General features: G+C 41.2%; 1 protein-coding gene across 3 annotated transcripts in view; it reads left to right on the top strand.

Annotated features, from left to right (window-relative positions):
• Window positions 1-25,878, top strand: part of SLC36A2 (solute carrier family 36 member 2) — a 72,719-nt gene that overhangs the window by 45,875 nt on the left and 966 nt on the right. The window contains exons 8-9 of one of the 3 annotated variants that reach the window (XM_049874149.1): window positions 14,891-15,057; window positions 17,780-17,949. In XM_049874149.1, the coding sequence (XP_049730106.1) occupies window positions 14,891-15,057; window positions 17,780-17,949 (337 nt within the window). Of the gene's footprint in view, window positions 1-14,890; window positions 15,078-17,779; window positions 17,950-25,878 lie in introns of all 3 variants that reach the window. The other 2 variants (XM_049874151.1, XM_049874150.1) reach the window with 2 other exon arrangements.

The raw sequence follows: 25,878 nt of genomic DNA, 5'->3' as shown, positions 1-25,878 counted from the left end.
TTCTCATCCTCCTTTTCTGAGTTGTTGCTCCCTCATTAACATAAACTCTCTACTCCCCAGGGTCCCTGTCCAATCTTTCAAGCTGCTATCGTCAATTTGATCCCTATAGATAGTTCTTAAAACAGCATAATGCTCAAGGCAGACCTTTTTCACCAGTTAAGCTACACTACTGTTTGGTTTTAAGAAAACTTGGGGTTTTTTTTTGGGGGGGGGTTAAGGTTTAAAAATTATCTCAGGCAATAATTTCAGAGGGTCATCTACCCCTCATGGCTCCAGATAGTCTGGCGCTTGTGAGAACTTGAATTTCTGTTCTGTATTTTTGACCTTTTGATCAGGATTCTTCTATGAAATCTTTGATCAAAATATTCAGTAATGGTAGTTAAGCACCATCCAGTTCTTCTAGTCTCATGGCAAAGGAGGAAGTTTTTCACAGAGACAATTAGCCACACATTCCATATCCTCCTCCTATTCCTGACTCTCCTTCTTCCTGTTATTCCAGGTGAATAGAGATCAATTTTTGTGTCCTGGAAGGCCATCTGCAAGCTTTTAAGACCCCAGATACTACACAATGAACTAGGAGGTAGAATGGAAGCACTAAACACGTTATTTGGCCAGTTAACTGGGATGTTCTGTGAAACCATGACCCTAAATCTCCAAACCAAGGAACCAAATCCCACGAGGTGTTCAGTTGTACATAAGCAGCCTCAACAGCTACTCTTTTTTTTTTTTTAATTGTTGTAAATATATCTATCACACAACTTTTGCCAATTCAACTTTTTACAGGTGTATAACTTATTGACAGCAATTACAATAATCACCTGCGCAACCCTACCCTTAATCGGTGCAGTTTTTCCATCACGATTAACTCCCCTTTTCCCCTTCCCTTCTGCCCCTGGTAACCACTAATAAACTTTGGTCCCTATACACTTGCCTTTTCTTGTCTTTTTATGTAAGGAGGTCATACAATATTTGTCATTTTGTGACTGGCTAATTTCGCTCAACATAACGTCTTCAAGCTCCATTTCTACTGTAGCATGTATCAAGGCTTCATTTCTCCTTCTGGCTGAGTAGTATTCCATTGTATGTGTGTGCCACATTTTGTTTATCCATTCATCTGTTGATGTGCATTTAAGTTGTTTCTACCTTTTGCTATCGTGAATAGTGTTGCAGTGAATATTGGTGTAGAAGTCTCTTTTTGAGTCTCTGCTTTCAAGTCTTTTTTGTATTTACCTACGAGTGGAATTGCTGGATCATATGGTAGTTCTATTTTTAGTTTTTTGAAGAGCTAACACTCTGTTTTCCACAATGACTGTATCATTTTACATTCCCACCTGCAATGGACAAGTGTTCCAATTTCCTCACATCCATGCCAATATTTGTTATTTTCTTTCTTTTTAATCTTAGCCATACTAGTGGGAGTGAAACGGTATCTCATTGTGGTTTTGATTTGCATATCTCTGATGTCTAATGTCGCTGAGCATCTTTTCATGTGTTTGACAGGCATTTGAATGTCCTCTTTGGTGAAATGTCTATTCAGGTCTTTGGCCCATTTTATATTTGGATTATTTGTCTTTTTAGTGTTAAATTGTTGAAGTTTTATATATTTTTTGGTTATTAGGTTTTTTCTGGATATATGGTTTCTGAAGATATTCTCCCAGTTGGTAGCTTGTCTTTTCACTTTTTTGGTAAAATCTTTTGATGAATAAAATTTTAAATTTTTATGAGGTTCCATTTATTTATTTTGTCTTTTGTTGTTTGCACTTTTGTTATTATATGAGATAATCCATTGTTAAAAGCTACGCCTGACAGCATTGCCCCTGCATTTTCTTCTAAAAATTTCATGGTTTTAGTCTGCACAGTTAGGTCCTTAATCCATTTGTAATTTGTTTTTGTGTATGGTGTGAGGCATGTATCCTGTTTCATTTTTCTGCATGTGGAAATACAATTTTCCTAACACCGTTTATTGAAGGCACTCTTTGTTCCCCCATTGAATGGACCTAGCACCCTTGTTAAGAATCAAATGACCATAGATGTGTGGGTTTATTTCTGGGCTCTCAATTTTATTCCATTGGTCTATGTGTCTATGGTTATACCAGTACCAGACTGTTTTGACTACTACAGCATTATAGTATGTTTTGAAATCAGGAAGTATGAGTCCTCCTACTTTGTTCTTCTGTTTCAACATTGTTTTAGTTATTCAGGGCCTCTGGCCATTCCATGTAAAGAAGGCTGCTGGAATTTTGATTGGAATTGCATTGAATGATTGCTTTTGGTAGTATTTGACATCTTAACAATATTAAGTCTTCCGATCCATGAACATGAAATATCTTTCCCTTTCTTTCAGTAGTCTTTAATCTCTTTTGGCAGTTTTTAGTTTTCATCATATAAGACTTTCACATCCCTGGTTAGATTTATTCCTAGATATTTTTTTCTTAGATGCTATTGTAAATGGAATTATTTCCCTAATTTCCCTTTCACATTTCTCATTGCTCGTGTATAGAAACCCAACTGATTTTTGTTTGTTGACCTTGTACCCTGCAACTTTGCATAACTCTTCTATTAGCTCTAGAAGTGTTTTTGTGGACTCTTTGGGATTTTCTAGATATAGGATCATATCATCTGCATAGAGATCATTTTACTTTTTTTATTTCCAATCTGGATACCTTTTATTTCTTTTTCTTGACTTATTGCTCTGGCTGGAACTTCTAATACAATATTGAATAGAAATGATAAAAGTGGGCACCCATATCTCATTCCCAATTTCAAGGGAAAAGCTCTTAGTCTTTCTCCATTAAGTATAATGTTGGCTGTTGGCTTTTCGTATATGCCCTGAATCATATTGAGAAATTTCTCTTTTATTTCAATCTTCTTTAGGGTTTTCATCAAGAAAGGGTGTTGGATATTATCAAATGCTTTTCTGCATCCATAGATGATCATGTGGTTCTTTTCTTTTGTTCTATTTATGTAGTGTGTTATGTTGATTGATTTCCTAATGTTGAACCATCCCCGCATTCCTGGAATAAATCTCACTTGGTCATGGTATATGACCCTTTTAATGTGCTGTTGAATTCTGTTCACTAGTATTTTGTTGAGGATTTTAGCACTTATATTCATAAGAGATGTTGGCCTGTAGTTTTCTTTTCTTGTAGTATCTCTGTTTGGTTTGGGTATCAGGGCTTGCTTCATAGAATGAATTAGGGAGTATTCCTTCCTTCTCCATCTTTTGGAAGAGTTTAAACAGTATTGGTGTCAATTATTCTCTAAATGTTTGGTAGAATTCCCTAGTGAAGCCATCTGTTCTGGTACTTTTTTTTTCGAGGCTTTTGATCACTGACTCAAATGATTCACTTGTTATGGATATGTTAAGACTTTCTAGTTTCTCTTGAGTCAGTTTGGGTAGGTTGTGTGCTTCTAAGAATTTGTCCATTTCATCTAGCTTATCCAATTTGTTGCCATAAACTTGTTACTAATATTCTGTCATAATTCTATTTCTACCAGATCAGTTGTAAGGCCCCCTCTTTCATTTTTTATTTCGGTTATTTGCATCTTTTGTCAGTCTAGCTAAAGGTTTGTCAATTTTATTGATCTTTTCAAAGAACCAACTTGTGGTTTTATTGATTCACTCTATTGTTTTTCTGTTCTCAATTTTATTTATTTCTGCTCTGATCTTTATTTCCTTTCTTCTGGTAGGTTTAGGCTTAGTTTGCTCTTCTCTTTCTAGTTCCTAAAATGGTCAAGTTAGGCTATTAACTTGAGATCTTTCTTCTTTTTTATGTAGGCATTTCTGCTATAAGTTTCTAAATGAATAATTTGTTTTACAAGGATCAGCGCAAAGCTGGTTCTTATGAGGTGGAGGTTAAAGATGTCCCAAATGTCCAACTCTCCCAAACTGCTGTACCACTCCATCATCTCTAACATCAACTACTTTCCATACCCTCGGTACATTCTCTCCTGTCTTTGAGTTCAATAACTCACTGCAACATCTCACAAAACTCACAAACTGTAGTTGCAGTTAAGTGGTGGTTTATTAGGGAAGTAACAGGGTACAACTTAGAAATGGGATCAACCTGGAAGTAATAGGAACAATAACTCAGGATGCAGTTCCTTGATCAGGATGGCTTCTTTTCATCCTCTGCCACCAGGCCCTGCTGTGGTTTTGCTGCCGCTGGGCCCCACTGGCGGCCTTCTCTCACTGGGACCTGCCGGGGAGCCTTCTTGGCAAGTATTACACCTCTTAGCCCCATGGATTGGCAAGCCCCACTGCAGCCATCTCACACCAGGCCCCTGATTCTTGCCATCTCACATCACTGACTCACGCCGTTTTCTGTGTTACAGCTCCCCTCTGTGTCTCCAAGGTCAAGGGTGTTCTTGGCACAGGGAACCCTGGTCCTAAAGACATACTCCACTCCTAGCTCTTCTTTCTTGGTGGTAGTCAATTCCCCTTCTGCTCTAGGATTAGCTCTTTTTAAGCCTACTGAGATGGCAAAACTGACCAATCCCCTCGTTAGAGTTCCATACACCTTATCTGCATGGTCCCACCCCCACAAGGGTGCCATGCACCTTATTTGCATTATTAGTAAGCTGTCCAATCCCCTTGGTGGGCCACAAACACCTTATTTGCACAGTTCCACCCAATCTTTTGGTGGGAATTATAAGAGACTGGTGAGAAAGGCCATATAAAAGCAATCTATCACACCACAATTCCCCTCTGAGTACTGCCTTTGTTACTGGAATAAGGTTCTTGCCTCTCACTGGTCAAGAACGAGCTAGTAAGGCATGTAGTTTTCCACACGAGCAAAGCTTTATTGAAGAGGCTTGCAAGCGGAGACGAGGAGGGCCTAGAGCAACGCTTACCCTTATCTCACAGAACAAAAGACAGGCCTGAGTTTTTAAAAGTTCCTGGGCTGGAAAAGATTCATGTTTATTCATAGGCACAGGCGGGGATATGTTAACTAAGGTGCGTGCGCAGCAGCTTTCCAAGATGGCTCCTGTCCTGGAGGCCTCTGGGATTCGTAGCAGGACTTATTATGGGGTGTCACGCCTGTGCAGTCTCCCGCTCTCCGTATTTGATTCCCTGGCTGGGGCTGTAGCCCCTCACTGCCCCTGGTGGAAGGTCACACATGGATGTTCTGTGCATGTCCCTGGGCCTGGTTTTCTCCAGCTGTTTATTTATGAAAGGCAACTTTAAAGAAGTTTGTGGGCTATTTTTGGATACCCTGCCCCATTGTTCTGGGGAACAGCTTTGTTTCTGTGCCCTGGTCTATTTCTTGTTACTTTGCAGATTTGGGGACCTCTCTGTTCCTTGTCTCACTAAGTCTCTAGGTTCCACACTCAATCTCTTATTACCTCCCTTATAATATAGTCTATTTCTCTTTTACTTGCTTCTCTAACCACACCAGTCTCTTCGCTGTTCCTCAAACAGGCACCCTCTGATCGCAGGGCCTTTGCTCCCTGTCTTACTCCCCTCCGAGAGGCTTCAACCCCTAAATCTTTATGGGAATGTGGATGGAGATCTCCGATTCTGTATCTTCTTCATGCTGGACTGGGGTGTTGTTCTTGCCTAACCAAGCAGAAGTCTCTCACTACCTGATTTAAGTTACTGTCAGGACTCCTTCTTGGGGAATCAGTTGGTAGTCTTGCATGACCAGGAGTTCGGCCTAACTAAAAGTTTAAACAGGCAGGGGCCAAACGTGAATAGTATTATTCCCCCGGTCAAGGCTTTAGACACTACGGTGGCTACTGTCATGGAAAGACCTTGGTGATCTAAATCGGGGAATTATTTCTTTTAATAGACCGTTTCTTTTTTATACATTTAGACAATAGTCCTAGGAGGGCATCCCTGCCACAGTGTGTGGGATCATGGAAGGCTTTTACTATTCTCCATTATAAATACTCAGGCACCTATAACACTCCCTCATCATTCTTCATCCATCCTGTGTCATCATAAGAAAAACCCCTTCTTTTCTTTTAGGGCACGTACCAGGGCAGTTAGCTCAGCTTTTTGGGCTGATGTTTCTGGTGGTAAAGCTCTTGTCTCAATAACACCAGACTGGCTGACAATTGTATAACCTGCTTTACAGATGCCTCGTTCGACAAAGCTGCTCCCATCCATATACCATTCAACCTCTGGGTTTTCTAGGGGTTTTTCTTGGAGGTTTGGATGACTAATGTAGACCTCATTAACTACTTCTATACAGTTATGAATAGGCTCAGGTACTCTGAAGGGTGGTAAAAGGGTGACAGGGTTCAAAGTTTGGCACACCTTTAAGTTTAACTCTGGGCCATCTAGGAGGAGGGCCCAAAAAAGGTAGAAACCAAGTAATAGGGGGAGTGTTTTCTACACTGTCCACCAAATATCTTGGCCTCCCCTTCTTTTGTTTTTTACATTCTTTGGCCCACTTCACAGAAAAGGAGAAAAGTAAAGTTCCTTACCTTAGGCTTTCCGTCAACCCCCATAACTGTACGGTCATGACTGGAGAATGGGCCTGTATTTTGGGTTAAAACAGAGAAAGTAGCTTTTGTGTCTAGCAAGAATTCAGTCTCCTTACCTCCCACATCGAGAGTAACTCAAGGCTGTCTTGCGGAAATAGTGATGGTCTTCTGGCCGGGAGCTGAGTGGACTTCTGGGCCTCGTCAATAGGGCTGCTCTTCCTCTTCTTCCGAGATGGACATTAGGTGCTGTGGGCCTGCCTGGACTGGCCTCTGGGGGAAGTCAACTGGGTGCCCTGTTATAGAACACTCAGGACACTCCACCTTAATGGCCTCTCCTTTTTTCAATACCTACATTGGTCTGGCTTGATACTCACCAGCTGATGAAGAAATTCTCGTGGAGGTCTTGGTCTTCAGGATCCTGTTGGGTTACCTTGAGGTGGGCCCTGAAGTGTTACTGCCAACAATCAGGCCTTTTTCTTCATTTTATCCTCTGCTGCCAGGTCCCTGTTGTTAAAGACCTTAAAGGCTTCCTCAACCAGTCGTGAGAGTGGAGTCTGGGGTCCTGCCTCTATCTTTTACAGTTTCTTTTTAATCATAGTTAGTAAAGTCTTTTCTCCTGGGCTCTCAGGGTCAGACTATTTCTTAAAAGCCTCAGTCAGCCTGGTGAGGAAGACTGCTGGGTCCTCTTCTGCTGCCTGGGTAATTTCTTTTACCCTATTATAATTAACAGACTTGTCTATACACTTCTAAATCTCACCTAGTACACATGCAACTAAATAGTTGGCTCTTTTTTTTTTTTTTTTTTTTTACCATCTCTATTGTAATCCCAGTTCAGCTCCGCATCGGGGACTGTTTCTCCTCCCAGTCTGAAAATAACATGTGTTGGTTGTGGACAGTTAGCATCCTCTGTTCTCCAGCCTTAGTCAGGATCTTAGTCTCTTCTCATCTGTACTATAACAGTGAGTTAAAATGACCATCACATCTCTCTAGGTCAGATTAAAATTTAAGCTGCATTTCATGAACTCGTCTTTAAATCTCTCAGGGTCTTCTACGTACTCTCTAATTTTTTTTTTTTTTTGCATAAATTTCTTAAAGATTTCTCCAATTTATATATACCATAAATAGGAATTGAAGTTACCAACCATACCCTGAGTGTTAGACCAATGGGATTTCTTCTGACTTTTGTTTTACAAAGGATGATAAATTTAGCATTATCTTTAACACGCAAAGTTTTTCCAGAGAAAACAGAAAATATAGAAAAACTTACATGTGACAACTCAGCTTTCACCCTTGGCTTTTCTTGTTGGAGGCCTTCAGTTAAACCATCTAAAACATACTAAGTGTTCTCCCTGAGGGCAAGCTGTCCCTCTTTGGTTCACCTTTTAACACTCATGGGTCACTTATTCAGAAGCAGAAGTGGAATCTCAGACAAAATGGAGTCTGAGCCGTGAAGTCGATCTCCTCTGAGAATCTGGTTTAAGATACATAATTTTCTGTATATTTACCCTAAACATAACTCTCAGTCTAATCTTTGGAGTCAGTTTTTCAAAACAGACTGAATTCTTCAAAAAAAAAAAAGCACAATGCCCAGAGCAAAATGGTCTTGCTAGTTTATCTGGACAATTGTTTGTAAAAGGACACCCAGAGGTTATGGCCTGTGTGCGTTGCCCCAACTTTTATGAAAGTCAGAAATCTGGATTCTAAGAGAATTACATACAACTTTTCCTTGGCAGGATCTTGTTATAGAATCTTTGATTAAAAATATTCAATCCTGTCTGTTTTTAAGATCTCAGGCACCATACAGCTAACCAGGAGGTAAACACTAACATTAGGCCAGTTGTCTGAAATCACCAATGAAACCATGACCCTAAGGCCTTTGAACCAAGGAAACAAAAATCACGAGGTGTTTGTTCACGCATAAGCAGCATGAGTAACTGTTTTCATGTGCCTCAGCAACAACTACGTTCTGATTGCTATTTTAGTTTGTAAAATCACAGCTCATATTTCAGACACCTTTCTGGTTATGATATTCACAGCTTTGTTAAGTTTGTCAACAAGAACTTCTAACTCAAGAGTTACAATATTTAAACCCACTAGAAAAAAAAATTTTTTTTTTTAGTTAGATAATTTAGGGGAAAAGAGGAACATGGTTTCTTATCTCTAGAAAGTAGGATCTTAAAGCATCGGGAGTATTCTCACATAAAACCCACAGTACCCTTTAGTTGAGATATTTTGGTCCAGTGTTTTCAGGAAATCAGTAAAGTAACAACTTATCTGTAGTTGACAAAACTTAATATAACCATGATTAATTTGTAAACTTAATTCTTAATGGTAAAAGACCTGACAGAAATCGATTACAAGCACAATGTAAAGGCCAAATAAAATCAGTTAAGAAAAACTTCAGATAAAAATATTTCTAATAATAACCATTAACCATATTTTTAAAGAACTTCGGATGTAACACATAATCCCAAGATACAACACCATACAGTCAGGATATATCAAGAATATGCCAAGACCATTAAGGCTCTAAATACCTGAACAGCAACGAAATAACTTCATAGGTAAATGATGTGAATTTTCCAGTCAAACCATTGGCTTTTTAAAAAATTTTTATTGTGCTTTAAGTGAAAGTTTACAAATCAAGTCAGTCTCTCACACAAAAACCCATATACACCTTGATACACACTCCCAATTACTCTCCCCCTAATGAGACAGCCTGCTCTCTCCCTCCACTCTCTCTTTTCGTGTCCATTTCGCCAGCTTCTAACCTCCTCCACCTTCTCATCTCCGCTTCAGGCAGGAGATGCCAACATAGTCCCAAGTGTCCACCTGATCCAAGAAGCTCACTCCTCACCAGCATTCCTCTCCAACCCATTGTCCAGTCCAATCTATATCTGAAAAGTTGGCTTCGGGGACGGGGACGGTTCCTGTCCTGGGGCAACAGAAGGTCTGGGGGCCATGACCACTGGGGTCCTTCTTGTCTCAGTCAGAGCATTAAGTTTGGTTGTATGAGAATTTGGGGTCTGCATCCCACTGCTCTCCTGCTCTCTTAGGGGTTCTCTGTTGTGTTCCCTGTCAGGACAGTCATTCGTTGTAGCTGGGCACCATCTAGTTCTTCTGGTCTCAGGATGATGTAGTCACTGGTTCATGCGGCCCTTTCTGTCTCTTGGGCTCGTAATCACCTTGTGTCCTTGGTGTTCTTCATTCTCCTTTGATCCAGGTGGGTTGAGACCAATTGATGCATCTTAGATGGCTGCTTGCTAGCGTTTAACACCCCAGACACCACTCTTCAAAGTGGGATGCAGAATGTTTTCTTAATAGATTTTATTATGCCAATTGACTTAGATGTCCCTTGAAACCATGGTCCCCAGGCCCCTGCCCCTGCTACGCTGGCCTTCGAAGCATTCAGTTTATTCAGGAAACTTCTTTGCTTTTGGTCAAACCATTGGCTTTTAATGATGTTAGACTCAAAAAAATAAATCAACAAAGTTAGCAATAACCCAAAGAGAATCAGGCACTTCTTATGACTTTAAAAACATGCTCCATGTAATTTATATCATGATAAATAAACCTTTTTAGCACTTTTTCTTTATAAAAAATTTTGTGGCTATCAAACTTGTCAGGAGTTTATCATAAGTTACCAAGAAACAATGCTTTAGTTATTTAACCCAAAGATCTTAAAATAAAACCCTTAGTTTTTTCTTAAAGCCATGTGGCTTGGTTTCTGACTCAGGAATCTTATTCTAATGACAGACTGAACCTTTGTCTTTGAAGGAGATTCAATTTAACATCAATAAGTTACCTAAAAAATAAAACAAGTTTCTTTAAAGGTTCCAAATTTTCATTCAACTTTTACTATTTCTCATATTTTTCCAATCTAATTTTATCAAATGGCTTTGGAAATCACAAGATTTCTGCGTAACTGAGCAATTAACATTTCTCTAGGCCATTTCAGGCTTGTTCCATTGTGGCCTTGGCAGCTGAGGGCTGGGGCCTAAGGAGGCCTGATTTTGCCCCACCCTACCTACCTTTTAACTCAAGGTAGAAGACAAGATAAGCCTATTCTGATTCATTTACATACAGAGGCATTTTGAAAGGCTATCTACCCAGTAAATACCAAAGCCCTTTAGCAATTTTGTAAATGAAGCTAATTGTTAGCTAGGGAGACTGGAAGCTGGAGGGAGTCATCCCAATTCCAGATATTCTAAAAGGCAAAAGACAACAATTTCTTTCTCTTTTGCTGTTCTGGAACTACTTTTCCTTTAAGACAAAATTACCTTTTTTCTTCAAACCACCTAGAGCAAGAGATGACCAGTTGCTAAGTAAACAGCCCAATCAGTAAATTCTCAGGAGGCTCCACAAGTATGCTCCAATTTAACCTGAATTTCTCTTCACCGATTAGTTTCTAAGCAACACATACATTACACATAAAACACAGACAGAGGTGACCGAGACAATCTCACAGTCTCAACCTCCTACACAGTCCCATTCACACATAAAACAAACAGACAGCACTCAGACCAGACAAGCCAGGAATATCTGAATCTCTACATTGAACTTCCGGATACCTCTTAACCCCAATACCAAACAGAGGGGCTTCAGTCTCTCAATCCAAACAGAGACATCTACAACCATTCCCCAGAAACAGGGTGTACCATCTAGAGGCAGACAATATCTAGACACAAAACAACAGCTGAATCAAGTGGCTGGGCAAAGGGCCAGCTTGAGAGGAGAGCAAAGAGACGAAAAGGGGCAGGCTGCAGTTCCTGCCAAGAGTGCACTACCAGCAGGTCAGAAATTCCCTGCTCCCCGGGGTCAAACAGAAGGCGTCCCTTGGTCCCTAGGGCTTGAAAAGCCCACTGCTCTGGGGATGCTCCGTGGAATGTGTCCCTAGGGTCAAGTGACCCATCTCACTGGGGACAACCCTGAGATCTTTTTATTAATTTCTGAATGAGAGACCCCTAGTCCCTGAGGTTTAAGTATCTCTTGGTCCCTAGGGTCAAATGACCGGTCGCACTGGAGACCCTTTAAAAGACATCCCTTGGTCCCTAGGGACAGTTTAGGCCCATCACTCTGGGGATGCTTCCCCCTTCACTAGTGCCTCCAGTCCCCACAGTAGGAGACACCCATCCACGGGGGACTCCCGGGTGGCCTTACCCAGGTGAGCGACTCATCCACCACTCAGATTTCTATTGAGTCCTCGTCATTGCGCTTCAAGTTTCCAAGGAAAAACAGACAGAAAGACAGGAAGTTTGCTCGGGAGGAAAATGAAACTAAAGTCGGGCCACGAGGAGTAAAGGGGATAAGTCCTTACCCAGTTGAGAAACTCAAGAATAAATCAGTCTTGACAGCTGCTTCGTTCATCCGCCAGGGTCAGGCAATTCTCCTCTACACTGCCTCAGGTTTGAGAACGGGACACAAAGGATCCCTTTGTGTCTCCTGGCTGGCTCACCAAAATTGTTAGCAGAATAAGGTTCTTGCCTCTCACTGGTCAAGAATGAGCAGGTAAGGCACGTAGTTTTCCATGAGAGAAAAGCTTTACTGAAGAGGCTTGTCAAGTGGAGATGAGGAAAGCTTAGAGCAACGCTTACCCTCATCTCACAGAACAAAAGACAGGCCCGAGTTTTTTAAAAGTTCTTGAGCAGGAAAAGATTCACGTTTATTCACAGGCACAGGCGAGGATATGTTAACTAAGGTGAGTGCACAGCAGCTTTCCAAGATGGCTCCTGTCCTGGAGGCCTCTGGGATTCGTAGCAGGACTTATTATGGGGTGTCACGCCTGCGCAGTCTCCCGCTTTCCAGGTTTGATTCCCCAGCTGGGGCTGTAGCCCCTCACTGCCCCGGTGAAAGGTCACACAGCGGTCACAGGCGGATGTTCTATGCATGTCGCTGGGCCTAGTTTTCTCCAGCTGTTTATTTATGGGAAAAAAAAGGCAACTTTAAAGAAGTTTGTGGGCTATTTTCGGATACCCTGCCCCATTGTTCTGGGGAACAGCTTTGTTTCTGTGCCCTGGTGTATTTCTTGTTACTTTGTTTGCAGATTTGGAGGCCCCTCTGTTCCTTGTCTTACTAAGTCTCTAGGTTCCCCACTCAATCTCCTGTTACCTCCCTTATAATAGAGCCTATTTCTCTTTTACTTGCTTCTCCTCTAACCACACCAGTCTCTTCACTGTTTCTCAAACAGACATCCTCTGATCTCAGGGCCTTTGCTCCCTGTCTTACCTTCACTGCATCCCATAAGATTTGGCATGTTGTAATTTCATTTTCATTTGACTCTAAGAAATTTGTGATTTCTCTTTTAATTTCTTTCTTGACCCATTGGTAGTTTAATAGTGTCTTGTTTAATTTTCATATGTTTGTGTATTTTCCAGGTTTTTTCTCTTATTTAGTTCTAGCTTCACTCCGTTGTGTTCAGAGAAAATACTTTGTATGATTTCAATCTTATTAGATTTATCAAGACTTGCTTTGTGACCTAAAATGTGGTCTCTCCTAGAGAATGATCTATGTGCACTGGAGTAGAATGTATATTGTGCTGTTGTTGGGTGGAGTGTTCTATATATGTCTTCCAATCCATGAACATGAAATATCTTTCCATTTATATAAGTCTTCTTTAATCTTTTTCAGCAGTGTTTTATAGTTTTCATTGTATAGATCTAGTTCATTTATAGTGTCTTTCAGGTCCTCTGTTTCCCTGTTTATCTTCTTTCTAGATGTTGTGTCCAATATTCAAAGTAGTGACAACAACACATTCTTAACACCACACAAAGCGAATAGGGAACCCAGTTTCTCAAAATGTCTACAGCAATTCTTTGGTAAAATCAACCCAAATCAAGAGAAAAACAGGTTCTAGATAAAACTTACTAACTTGTCAGAGTCTCAGATGGAGGAATCTCAGACCCTCTGACGAGAGCTGAACACCAAACAGAAGCTCCCAAAGAGGACAGAAAAGACAACACAAATGGGAACTCATTTTCCCAAAAGTGGAAGAAAAAAAGCAAATGGGAACTCATTTTCCCAAAGTGACAACAAAAATTCCAAATTTCTTCTAGCGTATTCAGTTTATAGCATTTTCAAACATGAACCCCAAACCAGCGTCCCCACAGCAGGGAGCTCCAGGCTCACTTCTCTTAGATGTCAAGAATCCTATTCCCTTATATTGAAACTGTGATTTTCCAGAGTCAAATAAAATTCCTAGCAGGGAATCTTCCACAGGGATTCGTCAGTGTTTTGTTTTACAGTGTACCTCCATTGCATGAGAGTTTGTTTTTTTTTTTTTGTGGCTGATGGGCAGCCTAATGCTCTGTCCCATGTCTCATGTCACACCTTATCCTTACACAAGCATCTTACTGTTGGTGGCAAGCACCCTAGAGACTCTAAAGTGCTTGAACTCCTGCCCACACATTTTTGTGGCTTCAAGTTGTTTAACGTGGGGCGAGTTGCATCATCTTCAGGGTCTCATGTTCCTCATCTATAAAATAGTATAGTATCATTCTTAGAGTTGTGGATTTCACTTTCTTAAAAAATAACAGCTGAAATTTGCTAGGCCCTTACCGTGTGCCATTATGGTGCCATGTGCTCATGGAATTCTCCCATAAAAAATTCTGCAGAGGTAAGTTTTACTTTTGTGCCCATTTTCACATAAGGAAACTAAGGCAAAGAACAGTTAAATCAGACTATGCATATACTGTGTGCTTAGCAGAGAGCCTGATCAAGAATAAGGCTGATCAAGGAGAAGGTAGGGGTGGTCTCTCCGTCAGAAGGAGTCTGAGAAGGAAATATATGGGATGAGAGGCTGGAGGGTTGGTTCCTATGATGCCCAGTAGGCCCAAGAGGTAGGCTGGCCTCAGCTGGATTCTATTTGGGTAAAAGACAGATTCTGAGAACAAGAGTAAGGACATGATAAAACGCACTGCTGGGGGAACCAGAAAGCTCTGTTATCAGCCCACTGTGTAACCTCAGCCAAGCCCTTCCTTTTCTGGGTCTCATCTCTACAGAGTAGAGAGATGAGCAAGCTAAAATTACAACTCTCAAACTCAAATGCCTTTTGGAAGTAATGTGGGTAAAAAGTCAGTGTCGAGGGTGGGAAAGGGCAGAGACTGGTAAATGCGAGAATGTTTTGCCTAAATGTATTCATATTTTTTAAAGAATTTGCTAGTCAAACAAAATGCATCTGCTGGCCAGATCTAGCTACCCAGGAGTGTGAGATCCTTGGTCTAGATAATCTCAGGGCCCTTTCCACTCTGAACCATCCAGGGCTCATCTTAAAAAACCCAGGGCCGTCGAGTCGATTCCAACCCATAGCAACCCTGTAGGACAGAGGGCTTATCTTGGGACTCCACAAAAAAACAAACCAAACCTAGTACCATCGAGTCAATTCTGACTCACAGGACTCCATACCTGCCTTATATTCAGGTTTCTCCTTCTCCTCTCTTCCTATGCGGTGATGTTTCTGTAGGTTCTGCCTCTGGAGAACAATATGAAGGATACCCACCGCTTCCCAGCCATCGTGTCTTTGGGAATGTTCATCATCACTGCCCTGTACATCATCATCGGGACTCTGGGGTACCTACAGTTTGGAGATGACATCAAGGCCAGCATAACCCTCAACCTGCCCAACTGCTGGTACCTACTTGGGCTCTCAGGTGGGGGGATGCTGGGCTCAGTGAGGACGTGTAGATCACTTCCTCTCCCCTTCTACAATGAAAGACTGAGGTCTAGAGAGCTTCCATAGAGAGAAGCAGTTATCACTGGAATTCTGGGCCCTGGGATCATCCTCTGATGACAGCATCGTTGGTTGAGTTAGGCCTTGATATGTTATTGTTGAGAAGGACATGATCTGAGAAGAGAGGAAAAAAAAGAGTCCTTGGTCACCAAAGGAGAGAAGGGAAGGGCACTGGGCAAGGGCGAGAGGCAACACTTCCAACTACAATGTAATAAGGCTGCGTTACCAGGTCTTGCTTGCCACAGGCTGTGGTGCACATCCCCCTAGTTGGAATAGCTAGGGTGAAAATAAGGAAAACAAAAACAGTCTAGGAAGACCATTGGAATCTGTAAGAGTTTTATGCTCAGAGGTGCCCAGTTCCTGCAACAAGTAGCTGACACAGACTCCAACAGCCCCATATTTAAATAGACGTGTGAGCTCTATCGCACTGTGGAGCCTTCTCTCCAACCCTGGGGCATGTCATTATTTACAAGATGCCTCTGTTTTTTTATGGGGACAGTCACTTGGAGCTCTTTTCCCAAGTTAAAATATGGCATCCATCAAGCATTTACTGCATACCAATTATATGCAGATGCCGTTCTAGACACACAGGGTGTGGAAGGAGGCTGATGTGAGTACGCTATTTTTTGGAACTTCGCCACCTTCGCCAGCTTGTGACCCAGTGGAGGAGGGGAAGCTAACGCATGTACAAACACCCAACCATCTGCTGCAGAGTCAACTCCAAATTATGGTGACTCCATGGGTGTCAGAGTAGAACTGTGCTCCATAGAGTTTTCAACGGTTGATTTTTTTGGAAGTAAATCTCCAGGCCTTTCTTCTGAGGTACCTTTAGATGGACTTGAACTGCCAACCTTCCAGTTAGCAACTGAGCGTGTTGACTGTTTGCACCACTCAGAGACTCAGCATATGTACACAAACTATAGAGCAGAAAAACAGTAAACAGGCTTTGGGGATTTCTGAGGAACGAAAGCCCATCCAATGGGACAATAAGGAAAGATTATATATGAAGAGGGGATCCTTGGGAAGCGCAAATTGTTAATGCACTCAGCTGCTAACTGAAAGGTTGATGGTTCCCTCTAAAGATGCCTTGGAAGAAAGGCCTGGTGATCTACTTCCAAAAAATCAACAGCCATTGAAAACCCTGTGACACACATTTCTACTCTGACACACATGGGGTCGCTATGAGTCAGAGCCAGCTCAATGACAACTGGCAGTTATATATGAAAGAGGTTAGAGGCATCAGGCTTTGGACCTTCCGGGTCCACATCCCGCTTGCACCACCGACTAGCTTATGGTCCTGATTTACTTCACTTCTCTGAGCCTCACTTTCCTCATCTATAAAGCAGAGTTGCCACAAGGATTAAGTCGGCAGCTTCTAAAAGCATCCAGTAGGTGGTGGTACGTGCTCAAAAGACGGGAGTTTCCAACAATGGGTGAGGTTTGGACAAATGGAAATGGAGTAAAGAGGGCATTCCAGGAATGTGCCATTTGCCCTTTTTAAGGAACGGCCTAATACCCCCCAACACACACACACACACGCACACACACACACACGCAGAGCTTTATTAAATGTAAGAGATGTGTTCGCCTCATTAATGAACTAAAGGAGACAGCTCTTATCTCGATAGGTCAAAAAGGGCTTTGGTAAAACTCAGCAACCCCCCCAGACCTCACACTCTCACTGCCCCTAGCTTGAGGCCTGCAAGCAACCCTGTCTCTCCTTTTATCCCCATCTCCCCATAAACCCCATTTAGAGATGGCCTCTTCTCCCAAAGGATTTGGGATTCTTTGGTTCCCTCAGCCAGCTGAAAGCATTTGTTGAGGGCTTGTTATGTGCTAAAAGCTTTGGGGATCCAAATAATTCTTAAGCACCGACATAGACCCATGATTTTGGCCTTAGTCACTCATCACCTGTGTCTCCCTGGGCAAGGTGCCAACCCTGAGCCTCTCTTTCCTAAAGTCGGAAATGGAACATCAAATGATAGTGGTTTTTGAAGGTGCAACACATATTCATTCATGGCGACCCCAAGTGTTACAGAGTGGAACTGCTTCCCAGGGTTTTCTGGCTGTAATCTTTAGGGGCAGTTCTACTCTGTCCTATAGGGTCGCTATGAGTTGGAATCGACTCAACGGCACTGGGTTTTTCTGGGTAATCTTTAGGGAAGCAGACCATCAGGCCTTTCTTCTGTGGAACAGCTGGCAGGTTCTCGCTCCCAGCCTTTAGGTTAGTAGTGCAGTGAGTGGCCAAATACAAATCGTTTATACCACCCAGGGACCTATGGGTACATATGGGAGTCACCGTGATCCAGAAATAACTGGATAGCAATGGGTTTGTTCTTTGTGGTTTTGGCTTTTATGGATATTCATGCTCTAGATTCTTTTTATTTTATTTAAAGATGACCCTTTCAACTGTTTCCATTTGAATCTACAATGCTTCACTCTATTTTCACTTCATGCTCTGGTGTGACTCCCTCTTGACTCTTAGAAGGTCACTTACCACTATTTTCAGATAGAAAAACAGAGGCACAAGGGATTGTCCCAAGGTCAGAAGTCTGTATCCCAAAGAGGCCCAGCACCAGAGCACAGTGGCCTTAGGAAGCATCGCTCTGCTTTGTCCTGCAGGTTGTACCAGTTGGTCAAGTTCCTCTATATCATTGGCATCCTGTGCACCTACCCCCTGCAGTTCTACATCCCTGCAGAAATCATCATCCCCTTCATCCTCTCCCGGGTATCAAAGCGCTGGGCACAGGTTCTGGACTTATCCGTCCGCCTCGCCATGGTCTGCCTGACATGTGAGTAGATGGCAGAGCACAATGTTTTGGTTGCTCTTTCCATGGGAGCCATCAGGAATCAGGCAGATGATAGTGGATAGTCATGAAAACCAGCATTTAACCAGAACTTACTACATTTCAGGCACTGCATTAAGCCTTCAAAGGAATTAACGCATAGAAACCTCAGGGACAAGCCCATTCTTAGATTAGACAGATTTATCAGTGCCCAGCCTGAGGAATTGGCACAGTTGATAGAATCATAGTGATAAAAACTAGCATTTATTGAACACCTACTGTATGCCAGGCACTGTGCTAAGCTCTTTCTATCCCATATTTATAGTATTTTATGCAGTCCTCACAGGAACTGTTGTGACATAGGACTATTATAAACCCTACTTTACAAATATGAGGCATCGGTGATTCAGTGGTGGAATTGTTGCCTTCCATGTGGGAGACCCAAGTTCAACTTCCAGCCAGTGCATCTCATGCACAGCCACCACCCGTCTGTCGATGGGGGCTTGTGTGTTGCCGTGATGCTGAACAGGTTTCAGCAGAGCTCCCAAACTAAGATGGGCTAGGCAGGAAGGCCTGGCTATCTACTTCCAAAAATCAGCCAATGAAAACCCTATGATGACAGCAGCCCAATCCGCAAGGGGTCCTGGGGATGGCCAGGACCAGGCAGAGTTTTATCCCATTGCGCATAGGGTCATCATGAGTCTGCAGCTGATTTGATGGCAGCTAACAACAACTTTACAAATGAGGAAACTGAGGCAGGGAACAATTAAGTGGTCAGGAAATGCTGGACGTGGGATCTGAACTCAAGCCATCTAACTCCAGAGCCAGCACCCTTCACCTCCAGAAAAGAGGTCAAAACTAGGTGGTCAGTGAGTCTGATCTGGCAACAGATGTGTTATGCTTGACCCTCATAATATTTTATAAATTTGGGCTAACTTTAAAAATACAGCAATCTCACAAACAAATTCAGATTTTAAACGTTTCTTGGGAAAAGAAAAATAAAAGAATTTGGCAACCCTGGGGCCTCCTTCCCCAATGGCAGCAATCAGCTGGAGCTCCTTGCTCTCTGTGCCCAGCTTTGGCCTCAGTTGGCTCCTCTCACCCCGCTCACAACCCTCCAGGCTCTGGGCCCCATGGATGGAAGCACGTCTGTCTACGGATATCTTAGCAGAGGCCAAAGGAGATTATAAAATTCCTTCACTGAGTAAACAGTGGCCCAGCTGTCCCTAAGGCTCTTATTTTTTTATATTGGTGAAAGAATACACAGCCAAAGACACACCATTTTTGCATATACAATTTAGTAGCATTGATTACATTCTTTAAGTTGTACTACCATTCTTACTATCCTTTTCCAAATTATTCCACCACCATTATACTAAATTCACTGCCCCCCTAAGCTTCCCGTCCGACCTTTCATGTTGCCAATGTCAACTTGATCTCACACAGTTAAGTCTTTAAAAGAGCACAACGTTCAAAGCAGATGTACTTTACTAATTAAGATAAGCAATTTTTTGGTTCAAAGAGGAGTTCATGGGATAGTTTTGGTTTAAAGTTTAAAGATTATCTCAGGGCAATAGTTTCAGGAGTTCACCCAGCCTCAGTGGCTCCAGAAAGTCTGGAGTCCATTGAGAATTTGAAATTCTATTCTGCAGTTTCCCTCTTTTGATCAGAATTCTTCTATAGAATCTTTGATCAAAACTTTCAGTAATGGTGGCTGGGCACCCTTCAGTTCTTCTGGTCTCACGGCAAAGGAGGCCATTATTCATGGAGGCAACCAAACACATATTCAATTTCCTCCTCCGATTCCAGACTCTCCTTCCTCTGTTGCTTCAGGTGAAAGGAGGACAATTATTGTACCTTGAATGGCCACAGGACCCCAGTCACTACGCAATGAACTAGGAGGTAGAACAGAAGAACTGAGAAACAATATTAGGCCAATTGATTGTGACGTCCCTTAAAACCATGACCCTAAACCTCAAAACCAAGAAAACAGATCCCATAAGGTGTAGGTCCTAAGGTTCTTTTTAACTGTGATTCTATGACTCTCCCTCAGAGAAATTCTTGATTCTTGCTGTAGTAGACCAGCCCATAGCATTCACTAGACATTGACTCCTTTGGAGTGGTTAGTTCCCAGAGTGCCTTGGGAAGTTCCAGAGAGATCAAGAAATATTCCCAAAAGAATGAAGATAACAATTCCTTAATATATAATACCATGTGTTGTCTCAGTATATATGAGTAAATAAATTGAAGTAATAAGAAAGATAACTTTTATGAGTGCTTTACATCAGTTAACTAGTTTAATACGTCAACATCATATATGATATGATTCATCATCCCTAAAAAGATATCGTTTATCACCATTTTTTAGGGGAGAAAACAATGAGAGACAGGGTTGAGACTTGTCCTGGGCCAGGAAGTCAGAATCCTGACTTCCAGAACTTATTTTCTCTATACCACACTCCTCCTCAAAATGAGGCCTGGTGGAGGCTTCTGGGATTTCCTGGTGACCAGGAGAACCCTCCACTGAAATGAAAAATCTAACAGCCAGGCCAGTAAAAATACATCATTTTAACTTCTAAAAGTACATAATTTTAACTTCTTTTTTTTATCTTAGTTTTGTTTTCTCCTTGATGACCCCTTTGTACTATAAATAATTTCATATACTAGTTGTTCACAGGTAAGAGGTTCTTGTATTCATGTTAATTATTCATTAAAATTTTAGCTCTACAAAGGCAGGTTTTTTTTTTTTTCTGTCTGTCTGTTTTGTACATTGATGTATCCTAAACACCTTAATTTTTTTTTTTTTTAACCCCGCTGGCATAGTGGTTAAGTACAACAGCTGCCAACCAAAGGGTTGGCAGTTGGAATCTGCCAGGCGCTCCTTGGAAACTCTATGGGACAGATCTACTCTGTCCTATAGGGTCGCTGTGAGTCGGAATCGACTCGACGGCACTGGGTTTTTTTGGTTAAATACCTGAAAGAGTTCCTAGCACTCATTAGCCATCAGAGAGATGCAAATCGAAACCATAATGAAATTCCACAAGAAAACCACTGGGACTGACAGATTCGGCAGAATACCAGGGTACAAGATCAACATATAAAAATCAGTTGGATTCCCATACACCAACAAAGAGAGCTTTGAAAAGGAAATCAGGAAAACAATACCACTTGTAATATCTCTGAAAAAGATAAAATACTTAGGAATAAACCTAACCAGGAATGTAAAAGACCTATAACACTACTGCAAGAAACTGAAAGAAAGAAAAGAAACCAAAAGAGACCTGTGTAAATAGAAAAACATCATGCTCATGGATAGGAAGACTCAACATTGTGAAAATGTCAATTCTACCCAAAACGATGTACAGGTATAACACATTCCTGATCCACATACCAGCAGCATTCCTCAACGACATGGAAAACTAATCACCAGCTTTATATAGAAAGGAAGAAGTCCCTAGATAAGCAAAGCATTTTTGAAGAAGAGCAAAGTAGGAGGTCTCACACTACCTGATCTCAGAACCTACTATACAGCAACAGTAGTCAAAACAGCGTGTTACTGCTACAATGACAGACACATAGACCAATGAAACCGAATTGAGAACCCAGACCTAAATCCATCCATCTATGGTCAGCTGATCTTTGACAAAGGATCAAGTCCATTAAATGGGGAAAAGACATTTTTCAACAAATGGTGCTGGCAAAAGTGGATGTTCATCTGTTAAAAAAAAAAAAAAAAATGAAACAGGACCTGTACCTCTCACCATACACAAAAACTAACTCAAAATGGATCAAAGACCTAAATATAAAACCTTAAACAATAAAGATCATGGAAGAAAAAATAGGAACAACTCTAGGGGCCTTAACACATTGCATAAATACAAACCATAACCAACTATGCACAAACACCAGAAGATAAACTAGATAACTGGGAGCTCCTAAAAATTAAACACTTATGCTTATCAAAAGACTTCACCAAAAGAGTGAAAAGAGACCATAAAGACTGAGAAAAAAATTTTTGCTACGACATATCCTACAAGGGTCTAATCTCTAAAATCTGTAGAATACTTCAACACCTCACTAACAAAAAGACAAATAATCTAATTTAAAAATGGGCAACAGATATGGACAGACACTTCACAAAAAAAAGACATGCAGGCAGCTGAAAGACACATGAGAAAATGCTTGCCATCATTAGCCATTAGGGAAATGCAAATTGAAACTACAATGAGAGACCATCTCACCTTACAATACTGGCACTAAACAAAAAAAACAGAAAATAACAAATGTTGGAGAGGTTGCAGGGAGATTGGAACTCTTATGCACTGCTGGTGGGAATGTAAAATGGTACAACCATTTTGGAAAACGATATGGAGCTTCCTTAAAAAGCTAGAAATAAAAATATCATACGATCCAGTAATCCCACTCCTAGGAATATATCCTAGAGAAATAAGAGCCATCACACGAATATGCACACCCGTGTTCACTGCAGCATTATTTACAATAGCAAAAAGATGGAAACAACCTAAGTGCCCAACAACAGATGCATGGATAAGCAAATTATGGTACATACACATAATGGAATATTATGCAACAGTGAAGAACATTGATGAATCCATGATACGTCTTACAAAATGGATGAATCTGGAGGACATTATGCTGAGTGAAATAAGTCAATCACAAAAGAATAAATATTGTACGATATCACTACTATAAAAACTCAAAGAAAAGTTTACACGCAGAACAAAATGATCTTTGATGGTTACAAAGGAGGGGAGTAGTAGAGAGGAGAAATCACTAACTAGATAAACCAAAAATCCATTGCTGTTGAGTCAATTCTAACTCATAGTGACCCTACAGGACAGAGTAGAACTTCCCCATTGACCTTCCAAAGAGCACCTGGTGGATTTGAACTCCTGACCTTTTGGTTAGCAGCCATAGTTCTTAACCACTATGCCACCAGGGTTTCCACTAACTAGATAGTAACCAAAAAAAAAAAGCCCCCAAAACCAAACACATTGCCATGGAGTCAATTCCAACTCATAGCAACCCTATAGGATAGAGCAGAACTGCTCCATAGGGTTGCCAAGGAGCAGCTGGTGGATTTGAACTGCCGACCTTTTGGTTAACAGCTGAGCTCTTAACCTCATTGAGCCATCAGGGCTCTGTCTAGATAGTAAAGAAGTGTTAACTTTGGTGAAGGGAAAGACAACACAACTTGATCAAGGCAAAGCCATAGAAGCTTCCTAGATACATCAAAACACCTTGAAGGACTGAGTTACTGGGACCAAGGGCTGGGGACCATGGTCTTGAGGGACATCTAGGTCAATTGGCATAACATAGTTCATAAAGAAAATGTTCTACATCCTACTCTGGTGAGTAGTGTCTGAGGTCTTAAAAGCTTAAAAGAAGGCCTCTAAGATACATCCATTGGTCCCATCACATTCAGAGCAAAGGCAAATGAAGAAAACCAAAAACACAAAGAAAATATTAGTCCAAAGGACTAAGGGACCACATGAACCACATCCTCCACCAGCCTGAGCCCAGAACTACATGGTACCCAGCTACCACCACCAACCGCTCTGACAGGGATCACAATAGAGGGTCCCTGACAGAGTGAGAGAAAAATGTACAACAAAACTCAAATTCACAAAAAAAGACCAGACTTACTGGTCTGACAGAGACTGGAGAAACCCCTGAGATTATGGACCCTGGATGCCCTTCTCACTCAGAGTTGAAGCCACTCCTGAAGTCCACCTTTCAACCAAAGATTAGACAGTCCTGTAAAACAAACAATAACACAAGTGAGGAGAACGTGCTTCTTAATTCTATCAAGAATATGAGACCAAATGGGTAATGTCTGCCCAAAAACAAAGATGAGAATGCAGGAAGGGACAGGAAACCTGGATGAATGGACATGGGGAACTCGGGATGTAAATGGAAAGGGGGAGAGTGCTGACACATTGTAGGGATTGCCACCAATGTCACAAAACAATTTGTGTACACATTTTTGAGTAAGAAACAATTTGCACTGTAAACTTCCACCTAAAACACAATAAAATTAAGAAAAAAACCAAAATAACAAATGTTGACAAGAATGGAGGAAACGGGAACTCTTATTGCTGGTGGGAATGCAAAATGGTACAGCCGTTGTGGCAAACAGCGTGGTGAATCCTCAGAAAACTAAAAACGGAACTACCATATAAAGACCCAGCAATTCCATTCCTAGGTATATACCCAAAAGATTTAAAAGCAGAGGCTCAGATAGAAACTTGTACACCAATGTTCATTGCAGCACTATTCACAATATCCAAAAGGTGGAAACAAACTAAATGCCCATCAACAGATGAATGGATAAACAAATGTAGTACGTACATACAATGGAATACTATTCACCAAGTAGGAGCAATGAAGTCTTGGCACGTGCTGCATGGATGGAGTTTGAAGACATTATGCTGAGTGAAATAAATCGATCATCAAAGGACAAATATTGTATGAGCTCACTTATATAAAAAGACAAGAAAAGGCAAATGTATAGAGACCAAAGTTTATTAGTGGTACCAGAGGTGGAAGGGAGGGGAAAGAGAGGGTTATTGGTTATGGAGTACAGAGTTTCCGTTTACAGTGATGAAAAGATTGGATAGATTAAGTGTAGCCAATTATTGTAAGTACTGTCAATAAGTTGTACACCTGTAAAAAGTTGAATTGGCAGAAGTTATGTGATAGACGTATTTACAACCATGACAAAAAAGTAGCAGCTGGGGCTGTTTATGTATAACCAAACACCTCATAAAATGATTCGATTCCTTGGTCTGGAGGTTTAGGGTCATGGGACATCCCAGTTAAGTGCTTAGTGTTTAGTGCTTCTGCTGTACCCTTCCACTGTGTTGTGCAGTGCCTGGAGTCTTAAAAGCTTTCAAGTGACCATCCAAGGCACAATTGGTCTGTATTCACCTGGAGCAAGAGGAAGAAGTAGAGTCAGGAATGGAGGAGGAAATGGAATGTGTGGCTAATTATCTCCATGAACAGCTGCCTCCTTTGTCATGAGACCAGAAGAACTGGGTGGTACCCAGCCACCTTTACTGAATTTTTTGATCAAAGATTCTGTAGAAGAATCTAGATCAAAAAGGGAGAACTGTAGAACAGAATTTCAAATTCTCAAAGGACTCCAGACTTTCTGGAGCCATGGAGGCTGGATGAACTCCTGAAACTATTTCCTGAGATAATCTTTAAACCTTAAACCAAAAATATCCCTGAAGTCTTCTTAAAACCAAACAGTAGTTTAGCTTAACTAGTAAAGATTATCTGCCTTGAGCATTATGCTCTTTTAAGAACTATCTATTTGACATCAAATTGACAACAGCAACTCAAGAAAGATTAGGTAGCAACCTTAGAGGGCAGTGAGTTTACGTTAATGGGGGAGGAACAATTCAGAAAAGGAGGATGAAAATGGTTGTACAACTCAAACAATGTAATCAATGTCACTGAGTTGTACATGTAGAAACTGTTGGTGTATGTTTTACAGCATATATTTTCAACAACAACAAAATAAATAAAATTTTTAAAAAATATGAACAGGAAATACAAAAAAAAAAAAAAGAAGAGTTCCCAGCACTGTTATTAAGTGTTCTTTATTAAGTAAGCACTTAATAAATAATGTTGAATGAATGCAGGTTTTAATTACAGAATATACTGCCCCCTTGTGGGGGATGGGGGAACACATTGCTCCATAAATATTTTCCTTCCGAACTGCCCTACCTCATTTTGTAGAAAATATCTAGCTAACCTAGAAACCACAACAATATTCCAATACTTGTAGTAAATTTGTTCAACAAATGTTTATTGAATGACTACTGTTTCTCCTGTTTATTGCAGGGACCATATCAATGAATAAAAAGAAAAGGATCCCTGATCTTTTAAAAACGATAGTCTGAATCT

This window comes from Elephas maximus, chromosome 2, assembly GCF_024166365.1.
Source record: "Elephas maximus indicus isolate mEleMax1 chromosome 2, mEleMax1 primary haplotype, whole genome shotgun sequence".
NCBI lineage: Eukaryota > Metazoa > Chordata > Mammalia > Proboscidea > Elephantidae > Elephas > Elephas maximus.
This window is presented reverse-complemented; position numbering and strand designations above follow the sequence as displayed.